The sequence below is a fragment of the Marmota marmota genome, unplaced genomic scaffold (assembly GCF_001458135.2).
Source record: "Marmota marmota marmota unplaced genomic scaffold, marMar, whole genome shotgun sequence".
In the NCBI taxonomy this organism is placed as follows: Eukaryota; Metazoa; Chordata; class Mammalia; order Rodentia; family Sciuridae; genus Marmota; species Marmota marmota.
In genome coordinates this window covers 20,570,993-20,589,126 of record NW_026000174.1, presented here as the reverse complement: position 1 = coordinate 20,589,126, position 18,134 = coordinate 20,570,993, and the positions used below count along the sequence as shown (strand labels likewise).

General features: G+C 35.4%; 1 protein-coding gene across 1 annotated transcript in view; it reads right to left on the bottom strand.

Moving 5' to 3' along the window:
* The window catches only part of Nlrp14 (NLR family pyrin domain containing 14), a 30,393-nt gene extending 12,259 nt beyond the window's left edge, over nt 1-18,134 (bottom strand). The window contains exons 1-5 of the mRNA XM_015476115.2: nt 17,843-18,134; nt 17,002-17,070; nt 13,110-14,703; nt 10,022-10,186; nt 6,588-6,755 (exon numbers count right to left, since the gene is read on the bottom strand). Of these exons, the coding sequence (XP_015331601.1) occupies nt 6,588-6,755; nt 10,022-10,186; nt 13,110-14,703; nt 17,002-17,070; nt 17,843-18,134 (2,288 nt within the window). The remainder of the gene's footprint in view (nt 1-6,587; nt 6,756-10,021; nt 10,187-13,109; nt 14,704-17,001; nt 17,071-17,842) is intronic.

Sequence of the window (18,134 nt, the reverse complement as noted above, 5' to 3'; positions counted from 1 at the left end):
TGAAAAAGAGAAAACTAGGGGACATGAGAAAATGTGTGGAAGGATTTGTTTTCATTTTAAATGTATAGGAAGATAAAGACTCTGAAACAAGTAATAGCACAAGGGGAGTGAGATTGAGAGAAAGGGAACAGGCTGAGGATGCAAGAATCCAACAAAATCAAAAAGAAATCTGCTATCTGAGTTAGATGTAAAAAATAGTAAATTAAAATTAATGAAAATAAGTTTGAGAAACTCCCAAGAAAAAAAGAGGGGGAAACCAAACATTAAACTGACTAAAAATTACATAGGAAAAAATATCTATAATCAATGACCATTAGGTGCTTTTGAAAAACAGCATGAAAAAGGGAGGAAAAGAACTGAAGCCATTTTACAAAATTCAATTTAAAGAAATCCTTGCTGAGTAAAAAGAGATTGCCCTGCACCAAAAGATATTTTAGGCAAAAGAAATAAAAATATATCCTATCATCATCAATGACAAGACAAAATACTACAATCTGCAGAGGCAGAGAGAGAGACTACAGATTTGAGAGTCAGGCTTTTTTTTTTTTAAGGTGTTGATAGACCTTTTGTTTATTTATATGTGGTGCTGATAATTGAACCCCAGAGCCTCACACACGCCAGGCAAGTGTGCTACTGCTGAGCCACAGCCCCAGGCCACCAGGCTATTCTTATACTACTCTTTAGAACACTGAATGTTAGAAACTAATATAGCAAAGTAAAAGTTCGGAGAACAGGGTGGAGATCTAGGACCCTGGTAAGCTGTCATACATCTATAAAGGCAATTGAAGGACATAAATCAAACTCTACCACTCACATACATTTCAATAAGTCATTAGTTTACAATCTCACCAAGAATGTAATTAATAAAAATTAAGCTTTTTTTTTTTTTTTTTTTTTTTTTTTTAACAATGGAAAAGGAGTTTAAGAAAACAAAACAACCTGGTAATATACACTGACAAAAATTTTGTATGTGGAAATTAAGTCTGAATAATTATATTCATGTTGTCATAAAAAAATTCAGAAAAGTATCCAAAGTGTCCAAAAGTATAAAATATGTACCCTGTAATCCCAGATTAAATTAACATACTTGAACTGTATGATAGAGGTATGCTAAATGTATTACTTTATATAAAAGTATTTTAATGTCAAAATCCTTTTGAATTGGATAACTCAGGCAATTTGGAGGGGATCTAAAGAAGAATAATTACCACCAATTAAATTAAAAAGTGAGTATTTACAAATTTCTGGACACATCTGTATATAAAACAAAAATGAAGTAAAATATCTCTCACTTAGGAAGAAAAAAATAGAAAGCTGGAAATAACAATTGAAAATGTTTTTAACCATGAATATTAAATGCTTAACTATAATATATACATTTTAATGCTTGCTTAAATCATTTCCACATTAGAAGTTTGAGTTTCTTGAGATTTCCAATTTTTCTTAGTGCTAACTAATGAAATTTCACCTATGGAACCTCCTAATTCCTGATGAATGAATCTCAACTTCATAAAATGTTCTTTATTTTGCAGCTGCAAAGAAAAGCAGGTAGTTTATAAGTCAGAAACTATTTTATAAAAGTGAATGTTTTGCTGTTTGCAGTGGTGTACACCTGTAATCTCAGCAGCTTGGGAGGCTGAAACAGGAGGATTCTGTCAAAGCCAGCCTCAGCAAAATGGAGATGCTAAGCAAGTACAGAAAAAACAACTATTTCGTATTTTTTATTTTCTCTAAATAAAAAATACAAAATAGGACTGGGGATGTGGCTCAGTGGTCAAGTGTCCCCAAGTTCAATCCCCACAACGTACCCTCCAAAAAAGAATGAATGTTTTCTTATAACTAAGGCTCTCAATTACTTGGGACTTTAGAAATCATTGCTATGTTTTGTGAAAACAACCCTTAACTACTAAGTTTTGACTGTCATATGAAATAATATGTAACTCTTAACATTCAAATTAATATTTCTGAATTCCTAAATATTAAAAATATTTTGTCAAATTTAAAAAAGATCACTGGAACCCTCCCATGCATAGAAGTAATAGTAGAAAAAAAAAAAACAGTGTGATGATTTGAATAAGGTTTGTCCTCTCTAAACTGATATTACAGCTTAATCCCTTTGGGGGTTCTTAAGAGGACAGAAATTTGAAATTTAATCTGTATTTTTAGAAATGGGACTGTTAGGTGGTGATAAGGAAAGTCATCAGGGTAGATGAATACAAGTGATTGAATACTGGTGGCTTTATACAAAGACTAAGAGACCAGAGGATATACGCATCCCGTCTCTTGCCATGTTACGTCTTGCACCACCTCAGAATTCTGCCAGTAAGGAAGCCATTGGCAGATTCAACCCCTTAACCTTGCACCTCCAGAACCATGAGCCAAAATAAACCTCTTTAAAATACCAGTCTGGGATATTGTGTTACTACCAACAGAAATCAGACTAAGACACTGTTTCCTGTTTTTTCTAGAGTTAGGAGGAAATGTGTCATTTATATTAAGATATAACATTAATCACCAGTAATTCTATCAAGAGAGAAACTGCTAAGGGATTATGGCTCCAAACTGACACCTAAATATAAGCCAACAAAACAGATTATTTTATCTTACATTTAGTTTCTTCTGGAGAGCTTACCCAATTATTTTTTTCTTTTTTCTGTACTGGGGATTGAATTCAGGAACACTCAATCACTGAGCCACATCCCCAACCCTATTTTGTATTTTATTTAGGGACAGGGTCTCACTGAGTTGCTTAGTGCCTCACCTTTTTTTGCTGAGGCTGGCTTTGAACTTTTGACCCTCCTGTCTCAGCCTCCTGAGCTGCTGGGATTACAGGCCATGTGCCACCACACCCAGCCCAACTATTTCTCAATAGTAGCACTAAACTAAGGCTCATGGCTAGAAATTCCTAAAGCCCCTTAAAAATACACAAATTATGATTTTTTTTAACTGGCCTTATTGATTCTTGTCTATGGCTCTGACCAGATGTCACTGGGTATAGATCCACAAGGTGGCTCTTCAAACAGTTGACTCAGAGCAAGGGACCCATGTTCTACCTGGAATAAGTTCTTGGTTTGAGAGTTGGTCAGGGTAGAATTTTATCAGATGCAAGATGATGTGGCTTTCCTTATGAGTTAATCCCCAGTGGAATAAGTTCTCCTGTGCTGCTAGCAGATTAAGATCAGAAAACTGCCATCAGAGAAAGCTGCTATTCCTCAGTCATGAGGAACTGTAACTCTGAAGATGAGCACCACAGAAACTTGGGAGAGCTGTTTGAACATTATTTTTCTCTTCTGAAAATGTCTGCTAAGTATTTCCAGGTTGCTCAAGAATTTTCCAATTTTTTTGTTTGATTGTGAGGTTACTTTTATGACATCATTAGAAATTCAGGGATGACAGGAGAGGGTTGTTGCTGAAGCAACATGCAGAAGCTGTCTTTCTCTGAGAATCAGTATGAATGTACCACAGATGACAGAGGAATTGTGTTCCTAAGAGAAGATACCTTTTTAACAGGATAGGCCTCAGGGCCTACTCTAAATCAAGGAAAAATCATTAAATTAATTTTCTGAAATTTGAAATTTAAAAGATGGCTGGCTGTATAGCCTTCTGATTTTTACCACAGTGAAAACAAAAAATGCAAACATGTTGTTTTTAGATCACATAAGACCATATACTGTATTTAACAGTGAAAATTAAATTTCTTAAATCTCTTATGCTTACATTAATTACATTAATATTTAAAAGCATGTATGTGGGAATATGATTAAAGTGAGTTAAGTTACCAGCATATTTATAAATTGTAATCAGTGAATATTGCAATTATATACTATCTGGGTCAAGTTTTGAGGTATCATTGTTTTGATATAATCTTAGATATCAAAGGTGGTAGTTATATTATCTTTAACGTTAACTTAAATATAGAAACAGTTTCTAAACTTTGTAACCAATTTTGGAACCTTGGAGTTATAATATTTTAAAAATAAGTTAGCAATTTATGTGTATCAAAGTTTTCTAGAAAAATTTAAGACAGAAAATTACTTTCTTACCACACAATTTACTTTCTTTTTTTTTTTTAAAGAGAAAGAATTTTTTAAATATTTATTTTTTAGTTTTCGGTGGACACAACATCTTTATTTTTTTTTTATGTGGTGCTGAGGATCAAACCCAGCGCCCTGCGCATGCCAGGTGAGCGCACCACTGCTTGAGCCACACCCCCAGTCCCACAATTTACTTTCTTAACACCCATTTGTTCTTCATACTATTCAAATTAAAATAGCAATATATATTTCCTTATATTCCATGTTATTTCTGCTTTAAAAGTTAGGATTTAAAATTTTAAGTGATATTTCATTTAAGCCTAGTTGGTATGATTAGCATGTATACACAGTATACATACCATAATCAAGTTTACAAAAGTGAGTGAATACCAGAAAAATTTTTGAAATGGAGAAGAGAGGACTGATATTTAGTTTTCAACTCTCTGCACACTGAATAATGTGCCCAGGTAGCAGAACTTCTGGTTCCAAAGCATGTACCCTCTCCAAAGGCTGTTCATATTTATGATGACTCATTATTATAATTATTTACAATCATGAAGCACATAAACCAGAAGGGCTCCTCACTCCTGTAGAAGCAAAAATTTCTATTGATCCATGTTATTTACCTGTTATCCAATATTTTACTCTAGTTATTGCAGCACTGTTGTGGATATTTGCCTTTCTCAGGTATGTTTCTTTTATTCAATTATTGTTATTGCTTTCCTTATGATATATTAGTCTTCTAATTAGAAGTATTTTAAGATGTGTTTTGTCTTTATACCATTTGACACTCGTGTCTGATGGAACCAAGAACTGCTCCCTCACATTGTTTGTGACTCCCAGTATAAGAAGGGAGTCTGGACACAATTAGGAATTATTGGCATACTTCTAATGTATTTAGTTTTCAGTTTTCTCCCTATGTTTCCCAGCATATTTTAATAAATAACCTATTATTGGGCCCACAATGTGGAAAAAGTTATGAAGACATGAAGAACAGACCTTTCTCCTTTTCTTGAAACTTTAGTAAATATTATAGTGAAACATTTCTGTGAAAATTAGTGATTATGTTTACCTTTTCAGTAAGTTCAGGTACAAAGGCTGAAATGAATCCCTCAGCAATTTAAAGTTTTCTAGAATATCTTATTTCTAAATATGCAAAGTTCTGACAATAATTGGGGATCATACTCTGCAGGGCATACTTACAAAGACCCACTAATCTATTAACACTTTATTGCCCATACCATCTGGAATTAGGGAGAATAAACCATCAAAACACAATTCTGAAGAGTTCAGTTCAGTATGATTTATGCAAAAACCAGACTAAATGAGGACATTCATACTGCCACTGGCTCGTATACCAGGATATTTAAGGCAAACAGAAAACTGGAAGTTTTCCTATATGAAATGTTAAGAGGGGGTCTGGGAGACCATCAATTACTCTCTAGTGGCCACCCACAATGAAAAAACATCCAGTCCTTCCACAATGTAATGTTACGTTATTGCAAATTACATTATTGCAAAAGCATCTAATCACTGGTATAAGAAGCCCTAATAGTTAACCCACAGAGATGATTCCCCACTTGAAAGCCTGCTAACTTGGTCTTCATCAAGGTAGCAAAAGTTAATGAATTTCAGCAGAAGACTTTATTCAAACCTCAATTGCCGATCTGTCTCATGCCAAGATTTTTTTGTCTTAGATACACAGCTCCCACTTTAAGAAATATCTTTCCTACCATTTAACAGGTTTTATGCTACTAATACATTTTATTTTTAGACATGGGAACCAGTTACATACTTCTTACTGGATTACAGATCAGAAGGGCAGGTTACAGAAATTATTCATAATGTCCTAAAACTACTTCACAGCTGTAAAACTTTTGCCCCAACCTGGCCTGATGACAACTGCATTCAACCCATGTTTAAGAATTATCCAAGAACTCTCCAGACATGCTATAGGTTAATTTCATGCAGAAACCAGTAAGACTTTTTTAAAAAAAAAATTCCTTTGGTCACAGAATCCAAGAAAGATTCACTTCAGATATCAATTATCTCTCCAACACCTTTCTTTCCACAACGGTGGCATACCTGGCCCTTCATGCATCAAGACTCAGTCTTGGCCAACTGAATTGAGTCTAGGGATTACAAAAACTTCTAAGATAAAACCTACTATAATGATTTTTTATTTTGTCAGAAACTGATTTATTTGATCTTCACTGGAAAATAATATATTTCTTAAAATCTGTCACAGATTTTAATCATCAGAACAAGTATGATTGCTAATGCTCTCACATTCTTAAAGAAAAATCAGTAGACGGCTGACACTAAGATAAATATCTGATAATAAGCAAGCACCTTTACAGTTGCCACACTGTTCTTTCTCAACCTCTGGTCTTGTTACTGAGTTGCAGTTATAAATGAGGGGGATTCATTATCAAAACTCAAGTAAAACTGAGCCTGCTCCAGCACTGCACCCTGTCATCATTAATACATTGTTTGGCTATCTGTTTGGACAGATCAAAATCTCAATAATAATATAAAAAACCCAAATCTTACCTCAAATTCTGTAGTTTACACTCTGGGTGTTTCAAGGCTTCACATAATGACTTTACTCCATTATTCCCTATTTTACTCCCTTTCAGGTCGAGATGCATCAGATTCTGGTTGTGAGTCAACAAACTAGATATACCCTGACAATCATCAGGGAAGGCGACAGATCTCAACCTTCAGAAGAAAAAATATGCAGAAGGGATTACAAAATCATCTCTATCTCTGGTTACAGCACCCCTCTCTATTCATATTCAACTCTTGGATATGACATAAGTATTTTCTTATCTTACTTTCATCTTTTATCTGACTGGGTTTCTCATATTTTAGGTCAGGTAATTAATCTGAGTTTCAGAGTATTGCTTAGACAAGCAACTGTGTTACAGCTTTGATTTCCATTTATATCCTGACACCACCAACCTTTTTGACCTTAAAGGAAAAAGGTGATAACATCAGGAAGAGCAGAGAGTAGCTTCTGAAGACTTAATCTCAGGAATGACTACCAAAATCATCAGCACTGTTCCAAATACTGCAACTATAACATGAAATAACAATATTAAAATCTTTAAGTAATCAAAATGAGTGCATAGCTAATATCAACTGTGTGGTACACATCATTAGCAAAACACATTGTTACAAAATATGCCTTGTAATCTTACAGATGTTTTTAGGTGTACAGAGGCAATTTGAAGCAAAATATAAAGTTAAATTTTCCAATATTCTTTCCTACTTTCTATCTGCTAACTCAGTCAATATGTCTGATTCTTCTGTAGTGCCTTTGCTGGCCCCAAATTCCCAGTCTGTTCACACTTAACTGTTTGAAACCTCCTCTTGTGATACCACCTCCCCTCCGCTCTGATCACTACCCTTTCTCCCATCATCTCTGCCCCCAATCATCCACAAGAAAATAAATATTTTTTTATCCACTTGTCACACTAACCATCCTCATCTAATAAAAGTGCCTAAAGCACTCTGTAAATATAAATCAGAAGCAGTCTCACTTGTTAAAGTAAAGGAACTACCACTAAGGTTGCAAAGACAGAATGGTCACCAGAGTGTCATCCCTCTCAGAGACCCTTGCATTCTAAAAGAGGAATCCATTTAACCAACAAGGCAGCATTTTGGTTTGGTTTTTAAGATTTGGACTGGTGACATTCAATGAAGGGATAATGTTGGCCAGAGGTTTAGAAATGAGTGAAAAGGACTTCCAAAAACGCTTTAATCATAGCATATACCCTCTTTCCTCAACTCCTTAATCTACAAGACCAATGAACTCTAGTTACTTGAAATCTATTACCAGAACTCACTAAAAACACAGATTCTGAGGAAATGTTTAATGAAGCCTCTTTCCCCTTGAAAGAGCATTCAGGGTTGATAGAAACAAGGATCCATCATTTGTTCAGCATTCAATACATACTTCTAAGCACCCAATGGACCTTGGGCATATGAGACAGGCACTAAAATATAGAGGGAAATAAAATCAGTTCCAGGTTCTAGCAGAATGCAAGGGACATGCAAACAAACACATTTTTAAAAATAAGAGCATGAGAGCCAAATTAACAAAATTTAAAAGATTATATTTGCCAACATTTGTTGCTATCAAAGAGCAGTTAGAACTTCCATATATTGCTCTTGGGACTACAAAATGGCACAATCACTTTGGAGAACTGTCCATTTTTTAAGACATACATCTATTAATCGGCAATTCCATTCCCAAGTATTCACCAAAGATGAAAACTTATGTCACAAGGAAAGAATTCAAAGGATATTCAAAGCAGTCTTACTCAAAACAGCTAAAAAATTAGGAAAATCCCAGGGTTCCATTTACAAGAGAATGAATAAAGAAACTGTAGTATAGTCATATAATGAAATGCTAGTCAGTAATAAGAAAAAGACTAAAATATGTAAGAAAGACATTTTTCAAATATTTAAGAAAATAGGATGGACACAACAAGCATATACTGTATTAGTTAAACTAAAGGATTTACAAGAAAAGACAAAGCTGCCCCACGATGGCAGGTATTAGAATATGATTGCCTCTGGGACTGGATGACATGAAAGGACTGAATAGGAAGGGCTACAAGGAAATTTCCTGAGATGAAGAAAATACTTTATCTTGTTTTGGGTATTGGTGACAATATAACATTTTTTTATATCTGGGCATTTTATTGAATGTAAATTATTCAATAGAAAACCAATTTCAGGCCCGGTGCGGTGGCACATGCTTGTAATCCCAGCAGTTTGGGAGGCTGAGATAAGAGGATTGCAAGTCCAAAGCCAACTTCAGCAAAAAAGCAAGGCGCTAAGCAACTCAGTGAGACCCTGTCTCTAAATAAAATACAAAATAGGGCTGGGGATATGGCTCAGTGGTCGAGTGCCCCCCGAGTTCAATCCCCAGCGCCAAGAAAAAAAAAAAAAAAAAAAAANGAAATGGGGCTATAGGATTTTTTTAAAAAAATATAACCCTTGCAGTTTCTTTGTAAAAAATCATAAACCTGAGTTTAAATATAAAGAAAAACAAGAGTACAATTTCAGAAGAAAAAATAGAAAATTCTAGAGCTTGTCTTTGAAAGTGTTTTGCTGATTTGCCTAGAATGTCTGTGGGTTTTTTTTTTTTTTTTTTAAAAGATGTGTGTACTTGGGCTGGGGTGTGGCTCAGTAGTAGAATGCTTGCCTAGCACATGTGAGGCCCTCAACACCACATAAAAGTAAATAAAAGTATTGTGTACAACTAAAACAATATTTTTTAAAAAAAAAGGATTAAAAAAAAAAGTGTGCACATTTAAGGGCTGGGACTGTAGCTCAGTGGTAGAGAGCCTGCCTTGCACGTGTGAGGCACTGGGTTCAATCCTCAACACCACATAAAAAAATAAAGATATTGTGTCCATCGACAACTAAAAAAAAAACAGATGTGTGCATTTAATACTTTTTTATGTGGTGCTGCCGAGGATCAAACCCAGTGCCTCAAACATGTCAGGCAAGCACTCTTCCACTGAGCTACAGTCCCAACTTCCCCATGTCTCTGTGTTCTTTACCTAGAAAATTCCTAATCAAGCCTCAAAATCTCATGTGAACAATTATCACACCCTGTAGAATCTTTCCCAAAACAAGTTAGTTATGCTCCCATATCCTCAAAAGTTTCTGCTGTTCATGTTCTTAACAGTATTTTGACAAAGGATTTTAAAGTACCATTATGATAAACACATTTTGATCAGTGTGTCATTAGTCAATTTGTTGTTTTGCAAACATAAATGATAGGACTTACAGAAACCAAGATAGCTATGAGATCATTAGGAGATAGAATTTTATCATATCACCATCTGTCATTAACAAAAACGTTATTATGTGTTGCATGACTATTTATTTACCATTGGTTTCCCCTAATAAAAGTGGAAGATAAGAAAGATCAGTAACTCCATTAAATTTTCTTATGCCAGACTTACAGTAGTTTTTGTAGTATACAATTTGTGTGCCTCAGTTCTTGACAGAAAGTCTTCATTGCTAATTCATCAAGGTTACTATGATACAGTTCCAATTCTCTCAAGTTTTCATTTGTGTGAAACACAGAACAGAGATTTTTCCAGCAACGGATAATACGATCATTGTCCCTTTGCCTATATATGAGTGGAAAGAAGAAAAAGATGTGTGAATCTATTTCAGCTCAGTCAACTCTCAGAAGATGATATTAGTATAAAAGTAAAAGTGCTTTGGAAACTGGAGGAGCATTCAGTGCAGCTTTGCCATGGGCATAGTCCAACAGTAAGTCTTCTCTTTACTTGGCATCTTTCTAGAAGTTTTGTTTTCTTAATAGCTTCCCCATCTCTTATCCACTCCCTAAATACACAAAAAAATTAAAACTAGAGAGATTTCTCTTTGGAGGAAGAGACCTGGGAAGAACAAGAGATCAAATATCTGAAGAGTCAATGTCATGAAGGGAAAAAAAAAAAAAAAAAAAGCATATGACCACAAAGGTTAGGATTAGTAGGTAGCAATTTAGTGTGGTGTGGTATGTTATATATTAAGAACCAAAGGCTTTGAGCCTTATCATTTAACTAATTATAATACTTTAGATACATCACATCAATTCCATGAGCTCCAAGATTTCTTCATTTATAAAATGGAAATGTCTTCTCTCTTTATAAGGTTGTGAAGACTCAATAGTCAAGATAAGTGGGAACTCAGAAGCACCTGCAAACATTAAAATGCTGAACGAGTTAATTATCAGGTATATTACCAAAGACTCTAAGATGAATAAAGGGTGGTAAAGGAATAAAACAGAAGTAGCCTGGTGACTATAATAAGCATAAGCTCTAGAACACAGAACAACTCAACTCTTCCACTCACTAATTGAAAAATTTACTAATCAAGTGAGCTTCAGCTTATTCATCTTGGCAAATAAAGTTGAGAATCTCTTATGATAACTGTGAAAGTTCAGCAAAGCAACCTATAGAAAATGCAAGTGTCTCAGGTTTTAAGGGCTTCCTAACAATTGTTAGCTATCTTTTACATTGAAATATTTAGTAAATAAATTATGTATAAAATATTTACTATAAATATCTGTTGCTTTGTTCATAATAGTTACTAAATAAATTGGTTCCAATACCTTAATTAAATTGGAATGAATGGTACTACAGAGTAATGGTCTACCACTTAAGGTCAAATTTGTGAAAACATAATAAAACATTCAAATATTTCCTACGTACAAATGCTATAGACAAAATGGTGAATGAGACAAGTTTACAATATAGTTATCTTGTAGAATAGACTGAAGTCACCTACAATGACCCTTTTAAAACTTGAGTTCTCAGGTCCTTTTAAAAATTTTTAGCAACAAGGCCAACTCTAGCATTAGCAACTCTGCAACATAAGTGAGGGAAGCTAGCATGAGGCCTGACAATCTAGTGGCCAGACTTCCAAACATTTATTGTTAAGTATAAAAGACATTCTTAGGCCTGGGTTCAGTCACATCTTCTTGAAATGGAACAAGGAAGTCAGACTTAAGAAAACTGACTGAAGAAAATTACTTGAACTCCTTAAAAGTAAAGGTCAGAGCATTCCAGCCCCCAATTTCTATTATCACGGTTCAGAGGAAAAGGAAATATATGTTCTTAAGAGATGGCTGCTTCTGTAATTGTGTATAGGTCCAATGGAACATCTGGGGAAAAAGTTGGAAAATTAAAGTCTCAGGGGACTCAGATGTGTGACCTCACTCAAGTTATGCCTTTGTGGTGTCTTTTTTTTTTTTCCATAAGAAAAAATAAATCAAAGGTCTTAGAAGACTGTCAGGTACACAGTAAATACTCAGCAAGTGTTTGTCTTATTTGATGTTCTTGAATCAAGAACTTATTTTCTAGGGCTGGGGATGTGGCTCAAGCAGTAGCAAGCTGGCCTGGCATACGCGGGGTGCTGGGTTCGATCCTCAGCACCACATACAAATAAAATAAAGATGTGTCCACCAAAAACTAAAAAATAAATATTAAAAATTTCTCTTTAAAAAAAAAGAACTTATTTTCTAGGTAAACCTCTGAATCTCAGCTTTGAAACCTTAAATAGATATTTATGTATAAGATGTATAATTTTCTTGCTATCAGCATTAAGCTGGACAACATGTTGAGTGTCTGGCTCATTATGAGACCAAGTAAGCTCTCAATTTTAATTAAATTTGGAACTGAATTCTATAGTTCAATTTGTCCCCCAGATTTAGATGGGTAGGTGAGAAAAGTCAACTTGAGGATGGGAATAGGGCCAAATAATATACATAAAATGCTGAAGGTGAATTATTCTTTTAAAAAATATTTATCCAGGGCTGGGGTTGTAGCTCAGCAGTAGAGTGCTCGCCTAGCATGTGTGAAGCCCTGGGTTCGATCCTCAGCACCACATAGTAATAAATAAATAAAGGTATTATGTCCAACTACAAATAAAAAGAGTAAATATTAAAAAAAAACAAAAAAACACATTTATCCAGCACCTATTATTTCTTACTAACCTCTGACAGTCTTTACATAGGCATTAAAGGGCTGAGATCTTTCATAAAGCATGCGCACATACACTAAAGGACTACCTTTAGACAATGGGAAGGTGAGCTAGGTCAGTAGAGTACAGGGGTACACAGTACAGGTAGATGACCTTTGTGTATCAGCTTCAGCAAGTAGTTTCTGGCCCCTTATTTTTCTGGAAGGGATTGTTTTTAAAAATGAATATACTTCCTACAATGGATGCAAGTTTGCATGACACCATATCCTTCCTTCAGAACTGAAGCATTCATTTCCCCGAGTTGCTGGGAATGCTGACAGCTGAGAGTTGTCATCCCTGTGCCTTTTCTAGAATTTTGCCTTCAAACCAGAAAAGCCAGCTCAAGCAAGTTTTTGCTTATTTCTTATAGCAGTCAAAACTGGTCAATAGGGGTTTAAATGCCTGGCCTCCTTGCCACAGAGTGGATCAGCTCTCCAAGGTTATCCCAGCTCTGGGACCTTGGTTCAACTCCTCCTCCAACAAAATCTACTTTCTTTATCCCCCCCACAGGGCACTTACCAAGTGTCGGCTACAGGGCCTGAGTTTAACGGCTTTTCAAATATCATAGTCACAGACAGTTTAATGGTCTCCAAACATTGGCAGTACTGAAGGCAGAATGAAGACACAAGCAAATGGGCTTCCTTGCAAATCTCAATTTTAACCTTTGGAAAATAGCTCATTGCCTGGATTACAAATGCTTCATCTTGAGTCTCATAGAAACAGAAAAACAAGTCCAGAAGTTCCAGCTGTGATGAAGAAGTGTCACTTTTTCCAAATACTTCCATCCACTGAAGTAACTCTGATTTTAACTCCAGGGATATTTTACAATTAAAAGTGTCCTCCAATTGTTTCACTCTATCTTCATTCAAAAGGCCAAACAGAAACCATTTCATTTGCCTCAAATGGGGATTTTGACAACTTTCACTTTCAAGTAATAGCTTCAAGTCCTCCAAAGACTGGAAGAAATGGTCTCTGTGTTCCCAACTGACTTCCAACATATAGAACATAGCTGCAAAAAACTCCTGAAAATGTAGGTGAGTGAACACATAGCAATTATCATACTCTGTGTCCTTTTGAAGAATATTCGCATCCAGAAAAATTGAGAGATCAGATCTGGTTAACCCATGTTTCCTGAGATTGTCTTTGTAGAGCACATGTGTCATGGTCCATACTCCTCTGACAGCCAAGTGGCACAGGCTCCTTAGCTGAGCTTCATTGGGCAATTTAGGAGAGTGTCCATTTACTGGTGCAAACAGGCTGGAGATACAGCACATAAACAGAGCTGTGGTTGTTTGGCAGATCACCGTGACATCGCTGCCCCTCACCATTTGCTGCTTCAGGCAAGTACAGATGATCCAGCACAGTAGGGGAACTTGGCACATGTCAAAAAGCATCTCATTGTCTCTTAATGAACTGAATGCTTTCATGGCCCATGTCTCATCTTCAAAAAACTGGTAAATATAATCCCTTCTTGAATCCTCAGACATTCCTAGTAGCACTGCATAACAGTGGTCCTTCAACAAGGATGCCAGTCTCTTAGAAGCTGTGAATCTTGATGTCACCAACAAGAATGATTCAGAGAGCATCACTTTCCTCAGCAAACTACTCATGAGGAAGGACACAGGGTGTACTTGGGTCCAGTCTTTACAAAGTGCAAACTCAGGTTCCTCAAAGGCAAAGTTCAGTTCGTCAAAACTATCAACAATAAAAAGAAGACTACTTGGCTGGGACAGGATACTTTCAATGGGGATTTCATTGCTAGGCCAGTCCTCTGATATCAATTGAGCAAAGCTTCTCTCTTTCAGCTGGCTAATTTCTCGCCCATTGAGATAAAAAACATAGGCAAACTTCTGTTGATAGAGATTGCCCTCTGCCCATTCTAACATCGCCCTTCTCATCAATGTTGTTTTCCCAACTCCAGCAACTCCCCAGAGCACCACTGTCTGTGGCTGATCACCACTTTTGACATCCACATCAAACAAATGCTCCAATAGGTTTCGCTCTTCCTGAATAATTCCATGATGGAAATCTGTAGGTTCTCCCGGCAAGGAGTTCCTAACCAATATGTCAAAAAATTTTTCCTTTATTTGAATTTTGTATTCTGTTCCACCACCTAAGGACATAATGGAGCAGGAAAAACAAAAAAAAAATGATCAAAACAAATTTGATCACACATGATCAAAACAAATTTCATTAGTTGCAATGTTAAGAATACCAGAGTTACAAAAGTAATATAGGCTGAAATCAAAGATGGCTTAGATTTTTAAATGGAGAAATCAAAACAAATATTTCTGTAGGCTTAAAGCCTGCATTAGAAGCTGTTAAATTGTTATGGAAAATAAAAATTAGATTTACTCTAGAATATGTTCTCTTCTTTATACCTTTCTCAATAGAGAAAAAGAATGATATGTGGTGACCAGAATCATCATCCAGATAAAAAGTAAGAGAGACAATAACAGCAACTAGGGAGGACAACAAGACAAACCTGAATCTATACATCAAAATAATCCAAAGTAGATTCATTTATATTAATGAACACTGAAGCAAAGCATGAATATTTTGAAGAAAAGAATTCCCAGTGTCCAAACATAATCTCATCTTAATCTAGGATCTTGATTTCCCCCTAGATCTCCATTCAAATGATACTGTCTTGGAAAGACCTTCTTTGAATCTTAGTCCTAGAATAGTTCTCCCTTTCATATATTCTCAAAACTTGATGTATTTTCCATTCACAATACATATCACAAGCTTTAATTATTACTTTCAAAGAAATGATACACTTGGGTAGAGACTATATCCCTAGTTCATCATCACATGCCCAGAGATGAATATCTCCTTGTACACAAGAAGTGTCAGAAAAGAATGCAATCATAATTGAATACTGTTCAACTTCTGAATAAAGTACAGATATATGCAAAAATGCAAATATGCAAAATATCAATTATTTAGTTAAAAAGAAATCAAGTTTCAGGGAAATCCGTTTAATACAATCCTGTCCTGGAAAAAGTAGACAAACTTTATGTGCCTCAAAACCTATAGGATATGCATCAAAATGTTAATACTGGTTAATTCCTTTTTTTTTTTTTTTTGGAAAGGTAAAATAAAGGTATTTATTTTTCTTATTTTAGAATGTCTTAATGGATAACACTTTAATATAATCACAACAATATTTTCAAATAGGTATTCTACTTATATTATCTATATATGCTTATGTTTAAGTGAAAATGGCAGCAATGATAAACACAAGTTATTATATTTGTACTATGATGTGGTATATTATTTGAAACTAGACTTGGATTAGTTGTACATTTCTGATTCTAAGATATATTAATAGCAGGTTGGGATACGAAGAGGAGAAAAGGAGAAACCCACTTTTTAAATGATATTTTGAATCCTTTAAAAAATAGGTTTGTTTCACTTATGGGAAGTTGAAAAACAAAAATAGAAATAAGCAAACATATGATAGCCAAAACATTTTGGTAGGTTGGAGGAGGAACTATTTGCAAAAACTAAACCCTATCATGAAACTACAATAATTCAAACAGTGTGGAATTGATATACATAAAGAGGAGAATCAAATCATTGCTGTTCTTCATATCTTCAATTTTGTACTTATAATATTTTCTAAAGTTTCTATAAGAAGTACTGTTAACTTTTATCACAAATTGCTGAAAAATAATATAGACATAATTAACTGTATTTAAACAAACATCTCAACAAACCCACTAGGTTTGAAATAATAAAAATTATCATTAGTGTTTTTCATACTACAGGTGTGGGAAGTTATAGTCAAGGTCATTTAATAAGCAAACTGTATTCACTGGTGCTTGAAATTAAGTATATTCTCATTTATTGAATTAAATAATGTGGCCATTTAGAAAACATTGTAGCTAGATTAAAAATAAAGTTCTCTCACTTGGCTCAATTTTCTTTCTACTTTCATTCCATTTATAGAAGCTAGAACTCAACTAAGTATAATTCAAAACAAAACAAGGGAATTAGAAATGGTGATGAACCAGGATGGAGAAGATCTGGTTCCAGAAATTATAATTAACATGAACTAGTTGGTCACCTGGAACTCAATTACAGCACTACTCTGAAAGAAGGTAATAGATGTGATAAGCTGTACGTCCTCTGCCAACTCAAGAAATTTTTAGTCCACCTTGTTCATCACACTGTCAACTTTTAACTGGACATTTCCAAATACTGCTCTCCTGAGGCCCTGCATTAATATGGCCCTGATTCCGACTTTGGACCAGACAGCCAATGTTGTCAACTCTTTCTGAATGATATTCATGAACAGGTGGGGTATTAGAAGATATTAACAAAAGTTGAACAATGTTCCTCTGGGAGATAAGCCCCCCATGATACTTCAAAAGCTCAAATGCTGACAAAAAGCCTATCTACTCACCCAGCACCACCTCCTGAATTGGTGCCTCTCCAGCCTCAGCATCCTGTGGTCCCATTTTCTGGGCTGTCCCTGCAACAAGTTCCAACAGAATCATGATATTTTCCAAAATCAAATATTTTAGGTGATGGACAGAACAGGATCCAGCATTTCTACTCAGTGCTCCAGTTCTGAGACTATCTGGGTTAAAAGAAACTAGAGGCAACAGAGCCTCAAACACCACCAGCTTAGCCAAGGGAGGAAATGATGCGGTGCAAACAAAACTTGCCATTCCTTCTACTCTGTAGGTCTAGGGTAAATGGTGTAGTACGAGTCTCAGTTTCCTTGCCTATATTGACCTTAGAGCAAGATGAAGATGCACAAAGTATGTAATGTATACACACTTGTGGCTGTAAAGCCTTGTATATGGGCAATGGATTTTAAATGTCTAATACTGAGATTGCTAAAAATACTTGCTTTGTTTTGTCTTTTAGTAATTTTTAGCCCATTATATTTCAGCAAATATTTTAAAGCATATTTGAGATTTCTCAGAATTTAACCTATGACTTTATCATTTAGGCAAAGGCCATTAGATGGGATAATTCCCATCAGTCAATTTCTTTAGTCATTTTAATAGGTACAAAAAGTTATCCCTGTAAAAAAGCCTGGCTGAGTGATATTACTCAAAATCTCCTGCTTTAGTGTTGCCCAAATGACCTAATAAGCTCCCCATGTATGAGACCACCACTAAGCCTATGTCCCTTAGAGTGGTTTAATCCCCAAGTCCCTCTAAAGAATCATTTGGAAGAGCTCTAGGAAACACTTCCTACTCCCTCCCCCCAGATTTGTCCCCAGTATCACTCACAGTTGATCTCTGCTTTTGCTCTCTGACACAGATCCTTCAAGTTCATCTTGCCAAAGATTTTGAGAGTCACATCCCAGGCCTGCCCTCCTGGATAGTGTTTGTTAATCAGGTTAGCAAGTTCCTCCCGCTTAGCCTTCTTCACAGCAGTCCAGGGTATCGGACAGGGCTGGGGTTCTGTGGTCTCCTTTAGGAACAACTTGAATTTACTTAATTCCTCTTTGTTTAGTTCCTCCAAATACAATAGGAGCCCAAAATCAGAAAAGAAGGAAAACGATGACGATGAATCTGCCAT